General features: G+C 40.0%; 1 protein-coding gene across 1 annotated transcript; it reads right to left on the reverse strand.

The window, feature by feature from the left end:
* Nucleotides 1–407: 407 nt before the first annotated feature.
* LOC105017978 (nephrocan-like) lies at nt 408–7,990 on the reverse strand. The gene is made up of 5 exons (XM_020056140.2): nt 7,942–7,990; nt 7,256–7,451; nt 7,034–7,147; nt 1,797–2,090; nt 408–916 (listed from the first exon to the last, which is right to left on the reverse strand). Exons 3-5 carry the CDS (start codon nt 7,105–7,107, stop codon nt 514–516), a joined length of 771 nt encoding a protein of 256 aa, XP_019911699.1. The 5' UTR covers nt 7,108–7,147; nt 7,256–7,451; nt 7,942–7,990; the 3' UTR covers nt 408–513.
* Nucleotides 7,991–8,649: the final 659 nt, after the last annotated feature.

The raw sequence follows: 8,649 nt of genomic DNA on the forward strand, positions 1-8,649 counted from the left end.
AAAAAGAAATTAGTTATTATCTATGATGCAAGGAGATTTGTAGATCAGTCAGTCAGCAGCTGCCTCCGGTCATTTGGAACCTCCTGAATGGTAGCTTATATGTTTTGTAGTCTGTGAAAAGTCTGCGTAATCCTTCCTGTAACAGTATCAAATAAGGTGTCGCTATCAAATTCATTTGTTTACTTGTTTATACACTAATTAAAAGACTAATTCTATAGCAGATTATTTGCATCTGATGGTCGTAAGTAAATGGAAACTGTATTTACTTGTTTCTTTATTATCATCTAGATATACATAAGGTTTTGAAAGTCTGTTGTAAATATGCAAAGTAAAATAGCTGTAAATACAGTAGGTCACTGTTTTTCTATAGGTTACACAGCTTAAGGTAACAGTATTGAATGCACAAATACAGTAATACTTTTTGAAAGATTCAGTAGACTAATAATATCTAGTATTTTTATCAAAACATGAAATAGTTTTGATAAACTGCTACAGTACTCCTGTTTTCTCCATTTATGAGTCATAGTCATAATATTCCTCAGCGTCTGTCTGCTCCACTTGGTACTCAATTTCCTTGAGGTACTCCTCACACCTGTGTTGGGCCATCAGGTATGCTCTCCAACTGTCCTCTGGCACACTCACTGACTCAGTACACAGTTCATTAGGGATCTCCACCCTCCTGGCTAGCAGGGTTCTCTTGACCCCAAGAAGCTCACAGCTGCAGTTCCAGGGGTTTTCGTCTAGGTAAATGGTCCTTAATCGGGGCAGCAGGTCCTGGGTGATCTGGGGGAGGGAGCTCAGTTTGTTCCTCCTCAGGTTCAATACTTGCAGATGTTTCAGGGACCTCAGCTCGTGCTCCAGGATGGCTACGATATGGTTTCCTTTCAAGTCCAGGCGAACCAGGCTCTCTGGAAGCCTGCCAGGGAAACATATCAACTAAACACTGTGGGTTTGATTACACCACCAAGCTAAAGGTGTCCTATGAATCTAGATTTAAGAAGTATTTATTTGTCTTATGGTTTAAAACTCAAATATTGTATGTTAAATCAAAGACTTAAAATGTGGTTAAAGCCATTATTCTACAGATGTATGCAACATATTAGAAAGATTTCAATACCAAAGGAGGGGAAAGGGTGGTCCTGGGTAGTTGGAATCCAGCCAATGCTCAATAAAAAACATTCCCCACTTTTCTTTTTAATTAAACATAAACATAAAAAAAAAAAAAATTACATCTATAACGTACTAAAATGTAATTTATCACTAAAAGTGTATTTGATGGATTGGTCAGTATTACACAAATGTTAGATTACACTGGGTATTTTGTCTTCCACAACTGTATTCTTATTTTTTTTAAAGAACTATAAAGTATATATTTTTGAAAGTTGTCGTTTGGAGCGTGTTATGCTTTATGATAGAAAGGAAAGGAGGAAATATAGTGTGTATAAATAGCCAAGGGACTGGAATGAAACCCTTGATGCTGCGGTATATGTCCACTGGGGGCAGCAGCCTACACCAACCTAGGTCACTGTAAAGTGGATTTCTATCAAATATAGCACAATTCATATGGGAGGAAATCCAAAAGACAACAACATGGATTTTTTTTTTGTTACGCTTATGGCTGTGAATAAATATTCACAGTTATACTGTAGATGCCATGTTAAATGTGGCAAAGCGTTGATTGTGATAAAAAACTAACTCACCACGTGTTGTCCTTTACCAGACATGACTGTAAAAAAATATATAATATAATAATTAGAAGAAGAAAACGAAATGATCAGCTCTAAGAGTGTACATACCCATCTGGAATAGAGGACAGGAAGTTCTGTTCCAAAGCCAGGTTGGTTAACTGAACATTGTTCCTCAGAGCATTTGCTTCAAATTTCTGAATTGTGTTATTCTCCAAGAAGAGATGCTTCAGCAGTTTCATTCCAGAAAGGTGCTGGAAAGTGACCTCATGGATGGAGTTCTGTCTGCAGTCCAGTCTCTCCAGGTTTGGGCTCAATCTACTGGGCAGCGTGCGCAGGTGGTTTCCTGGCAACTCCAGCACCGTGAGGTTGGGCAGGTGAAGGCCACCATCTACTGAAACCAACCTGTTGAAAGACACGGATAGAGACGTGAGCTTGCGGAGTTGGCCCATCTCTCGGTTCCTCAGTGCTCGTATTTGGTTCCTGTCCAAGTTCAAGTAGGATAGGGCATTAGGGAGATCGTGTGGAACCCTTGATAAGAGGTTCCCTGGTAAACGCAGTGTCACCAGAGATTGTAGTGGTGTGAAAAAAGCTGAGGGAAAAGAGGTGATCTTGTTGTTCCCCAAACTTAATAGGTTTAGTTGAGAGAGTCTCAGTGCACCTTGCACTGTCTCAATTTTATTTCCATCAAGGTGAAGAAACTCTAACTTCACCAGAGCAGACAGGGTGTTTGAACGCAGATTGGTGATTTGGTTGTTCTGAAGATCTAGCAGACGTAATTTCCTCAGCCCCTCAAAAACAGACTCCTGGAGGCCTGTAATCCTGTTGTGGCCCACTCTGAGCATCTCCAGTCTTTGTGGGAGACCACGGGGAATCTGGCGAAGTTTATTCTTCTGTAGATCCAGGCTTCTTAGTGCTCCTTGAGCTCTGAAAGCATTAACTTCTACCACCTCTACTCCACAAGATGAAATTATCACTTCCTCCAGCTCTGTCATGCCAGATAGGTCTCTACCCTAGAAAAGACAAACATATAAGTAACATATACAGTGGATATAAAAAGTCTACACACCTCTGTTAAAATGCTAGGTTCTTGTGATGTAAAAGAATGAGACAAAGATAAATCATGTCAGAACCTTTTCCACCTATAATGTGACCTATAACGTGAACAATTCAATTGAAAAACTAAAATAAATCTTTGAGGGGGAAAAATAAAAAACTCACAATAACCATACCATACCATGGTTGCATTAGTGTGCACACCCTTAAACTAATACTTTGTTGAAGCACCTTTTGATTTTATTACAGCACTCAGTCTTTCTGGGTAGGAGTCTGTTAGCATGGCAAATTTTACGTGGCAATATTTGCCCACTCTTCATTGCAAAGATCAACCCACAGATGTTCAATTGGATTCAGGTCTGGGCTCTGGCTGGGCCATTCCAAAATGTTAATCTTCTTCTGGTGAAGCCATGCTTTTGTGGATTTGGATGTGGGCTTTGAGTTGTTGTCATGCTGAAAGGTGAACTTCATCTTCAGCTTTCTAACAGACGCCTGAAGGTTTTGTGCCAAAATTGCCTGGTATTTGGAACTGTTCATAATTCCCTCCATCCTGACTAAGACCCCGGTTCCAGCTGAAGAAAAACAGCCCCAAAGCATGATGCTGCCACCACCATGCTTCACTGTGGGTATGGTGTTCTTTTGGTGATGTGCAGTGTTGTTTTTGTGCCAAACGTACCTTTTGGAATTATGGCCAGAAAGTTCAACCTTGGTTTCATCAGACCATAACACATTTTCCCACGTGCTTTTCGGGGACTTGATGTTTTATTTTGCAAACTTCAGCCGGGCTTGGATGTTTTTCTTTGTAAGAAAAGGCTTCCGTCTTGCCACCATAGCCCATTCATATGAAGAATACAGGAGATTGTAGTCACATGTAGCACACAGCCAGTACTTACCAGAAATTCCTGCAGTTCCTTTAATGTTGCTGTAGGCCTCTTGGAAGCCTCCCTGACCAGCTTTCTTCTCGTCTTTTCATCAATTTTGGAGGAATGTCCAGGTCTTGTTGTGATGTTGTGTAATGTTGTGTTGTGCCATATTTTCTCCACTTGATGATGACTGTCTCCACTGTGTTCCATGGTATATCTAATTCTTTGGAAATTATTTTGCACCCTACTCCTGACTGATATCTTTCATTAATTGTCCAGCATGCTGTAGTGCACACCTGCAGAGTACACACACGAGCACACAGTAGAATAGCACAGACAGAGAATGATTAAACTACTGCTTTGGCTTTGTGTTATGGAAATGGTCCCCTATGATCCACAATTACAGACACTAAGACACAGAGAGAGACAGACACACGCAGGGAGAGAGACAGACACACACAGGGAGATAGACAGGCACATGCAGGGAGACACACACACACAGGGAGAGAAAGACACACTCACACACACTGGGAGAGAGAGACAGACACACACAGGGAGATAGACAGGCACACGCAGGGAGACACACACACACACACACACACACACACACTGGGAAAGAGAGAGACACACACACTGGGAGAGAGGGAGACACACACTGGGAGAGAGGGAGACACACTGGGAGAGAGAGAGACACACACACTGGGAGAGAGACACACACTGGGAGAGAGAGACACACACTGGGAGAGAGAGACACACACACACTGGGAGAGAGACACACACACACTGGGAGAGACACACACACTGGGAGAGAGAGACACACACACTGGGAGAGAGAGAGACACACACACTGGGAGAAAGAGACACACACACACTGGGAGAGAGAGAGACACACACACTGGGAGAGAGAGAGAGACACACATTGGGAGTGAGAGAGACACACACACACTGGGAGTGAGAGAGACACACACACACTGGGAGAGAGAGACACACACACTGGGAGAGAGAGACACACACACTGGGAGAGAGAGACACACACACCGGGAGAGAGAGACACACACTGGGACACACACACACTGGGAGAGAGACACACCCACACACTGGGAGAGAGACACACCCACACACTGGGAGAGAGACACACACACTCCCACACACAGGGAGAGAGAGAGATACACTCACACACAACAATCCCTCTGATGCTGTGGAAGTTCTCTGTGGACTATGGCTTTTGCTCTGAGATGCAACTAAGAAAATGTTAGGAAAATCCTACTAGAACAGCTGAACTTTATTTGTGATTAATCAGAGTCACTTTAAATGATGGCAGGTGTGTAATGACTTCTATTTAATGTGATTGGTTAATTCTGAACACAGCCACATCCCCAGTTATAAGAGGGTGTGCACACTTATGCAACCAGGTTATTGTAAGGTTTTTATTTTTCATTTTTCCCCCTGGAAAGATTTCAGTTTGTTTTTCAAGTGAATTGTTCACATTATAGGTCACATTAAAAATTGGAAAAAGTTCTGACATGATTTATCTTTGTCTCATTCTTTTACATCACAACAACCTGGCATTTTCACAGGGGTATGTTTATATCCACTGTAAATAATGTACACCCTTTATACAAACAATTGTCTATCAGTCATAAAGTAAAGAATTTCTCATTAGTCTTCTTAGAAATCTGGAATGTATTTCTAAGAATGTATTTTAAGATTCCAAATAAGAAAAATGTGAACATGGAAAAGTCGGGAATCCTTTTCAATCCATTTAATTGATGGTTCATATGAATTATTTTCTTACCTTCAGTTCCTTGATGTGGGTGTATCCTAAGTTGAGTTTCCTTAAGTCTTTACTGATTCCAGTGGGAATTGATTGAATTCTGAAACACTGTACTGAATTTGCATCATCACACACACACTTCTTTGGACAAGTATTGATACTGACGCACAAGACAGGATGCAATGTAACACTAGTCATCAAGATCACAAGAAACCACATAATGAACACAGCCTAGTTTGGCATCTCAGTAAAAAGAGCAGCATTCCTTCTTCCTCGGGTTTATATACCTCAGCAAGAATTGTGTGGGTGAGAGTAGGATTTCTCTGCTTCATTTGGAACAATGGCAGAGATGTTTATCTTGGTTAAAAAACAACATTTGACTCTGACAAGGAACTGACACAAACAGTCATAGATAGCCCTTCTGTTTGTGGACGTGAGAAACTTGCTGATAAACCATTTACAACCCATTCAGTTAGACAAATGCAATTTCCTCCTCTGTCTATTTCTATACTCTGTCTGCCACTGCCATGAAGGAGTTGCGTTATGTTGGCTTCTTATGTCAGATTAACTACCTTAACAATTATATTATCAACAGGTCATTTAAACCAAGACATATTTTTTTTATCGTTGCCCAGAGTTGGTTAAATCAATTCTGACAATTGACTTTGTCAGTCATGCTTTGTAAATAAATCACTGATTTCTGTTAATGTATTGATATCCACTTAAAAAAAGTGATCCATACCATTTGGCGGTACAAGGGAATCTGTGATGCTGCATTAATTATTTTGACCAGTTAAGATCAGAGATATAGCGCCCTATGTACATGCCTAAGATTGTGTGCATTTTTATACCAAGTACAATACCATATGACTGGTCAAAACTAAAATTGCCCTATTTTGTTGTATACACATATATGCAAATGTTGTACAAATTCTACCAATGGCATAAATAATTGATACAACAGTGAAAATAGTGAAAAAACACTGAACACAAATAAGCTCTGAATTTCCAAAGAGAACAGTATTGTGGTTTGTTCATTCAAAACGTATTATTTAATCCTAGGCCTTTTCAAGTTCTTCCTATGCTCAGAAGGTAAGTAAATGAATATTTAAGTAAAATCTTAACAATGTAAAGATACTAAAAAAAGTATAGTAAATCTGCTGATAGCACTAAGGCTGATTGCACATGTTAACTTACACAAAAAGTATATTGTGTAAGTTAACATTTATATTATTTTACTCTAGTTTTTCTGGACCAATGATGCTTTGATAAAATTTTTGGGGATATTTTGCTATGGTTGTTTCTTCTTTTTTGGCGTCAAAACATGACATACAAGTTCATCAGGCAGTGTCAGAGGAATGGCCAGAAATCTTACAAGTACCCAGCCACCCAGTTGATAGTTACATACTCAATACTACTACATGGCCCACAAAGCGTGCCAGTCTTGAACCATCAGGAAAACTTCAATCTTTTGCCCCGGGCCAGACAAGTGTTAAACAGAGATCTTTTAACATTTGGTACTTTGGCTATCATTCTGTAACAGAAATAAAACCTTAGAAGCTGTGCTTTATCAGGGAATATCATTCAATACATTTTATTTATTGTCTCGTTTTTCATCACGGCAGTAATGTTCATGGTGGTGAATGGACTCTTACTTCCCTTTCCAGTCCAGTCGAAGGCCAGACAAGCTCATCAGAGAGGACATGGCGAAGCATTCTCCTGACCACATCACCACTGCTTAGTCCTCCAATGGCAGACAGCTGGTTGTTCTGAAAGAGGTTATTGTGTTACAGGAGTCTACTTAACGTTGCACATGTGCTGCAACTCAAATCCAAAAGCATTTAATTTGGCTTACTGTTTCTAAAGTCTTAACATACCAGTGCCCTTTGAGTCACCTTTTCACTAAGCTCAGTTTCCAGCCTTAATGGGTCCCTGTGGCTTCTCTGAGGAACTGAAAATTGATATGTTCTGTCTCTTCAGCAGGCTTTTAAGTCAATGCATGGAGGAGCAACGTGTGCTTGCGGAATTACACCTTAATCTCCTCCAGAGCAACCAGGATTCTATGGTTTCTCTCTAAGAAATGACAGAATGGGAATTTAATTTACACTAAGTACATGTTACAAACATTTACACATTAACTAAATCCTCCAAGCGTGATTTATCCAGCACATTGTGTATATCAATGGATCTCTCAGATTTTAGAGATTAATTTAGGAAAAAATTGTCATAACAATGTCTGAATTAGAGAAGGTCAAGGTGGTACAACAGGTGGTGCAGGCCAAGGGTCAATGGCTGGTTCGTGCTGTTTCTTGAATGTATGAGAAATGTATAATATACAAAATACACTGGTCATAGTTTAAGGGTAATATTTATATGAATACATTAAAAATATATAGTTTTTCTAGCCAGACACTTAGAGAAAATATCAAATAAATTGCTACAATAGTGGCATCTGCCTTTGTATTGAAGTCAATGAATGTAAAGGACAGAACGTGGTGCATGTTTGGAGGGAGTAGATAAGGGAGGAGTTATTACTTGAGTAAGAATAAGAGCTCATTCATACCTTGCTTTTATTACAATGTGTGGACTTCCCCTTTTTTCACACCTTCCTTTCCAACTTGGTCCACTCCTCATCAGAGTCCACCTGGTCAATGACGGCTTTTTTAATCCTCTCATCCTTTTAATAAGGAGGCCAGACACTTATATTTTAATCGAGATGTTCATTCAAAGAACAAGGGGCATTGTTTCTGTCAGCCATTGGCAAAATCTGTACCCCTGCTAAGTCAAGATTAATACAATCTCTAATCGCAATTGTACCCACAACCTCTGCACTGCAAGCACCGTGCTCTTACAGTTGAGCTATACACTCAATAGTGATTCATGCTAAAATATAGTAGATATTCAGTGAATAATCGAGTCGAAAATCCCAGGCCCCTCTGTCATCGAGAGGGATTGTTCCAAAAATGTCTATACTTACAACATTATTGTCTCTGTCACTAACACATTCACATTATTTCATTCTGGAGCGATTTTCATTCAGTACACAAGGGGCAGTCTGTCAGCCATCTGCAAGATCTATGCCCCCTAGTAAGTCAAAATGGAATTTCCCCCAAATAAGGAATAAATACAATCCCCAACCAGAATCGTATCCACAACTTCAGCATTGCAAGCAATATGCTCTACAAACTCAGCTATACCCACAATAGTGATTCATCCTAAAATATATGGAATAGATATTAATTTTATAAACAAGGCGATACTGTTTCTGTAA

Source organism: Esox lucius, chromosome 18 (genome assembly GCF_011004845.1).
Source record: "Esox lucius isolate fEsoLuc1 chromosome 18, fEsoLuc1.pri, whole genome shotgun sequence".
In the NCBI taxonomy this organism is placed as follows: Eukaryota; Metazoa; Chordata; class Actinopteri; order Esociformes; family Esocidae; genus Esox; species Esox lucius.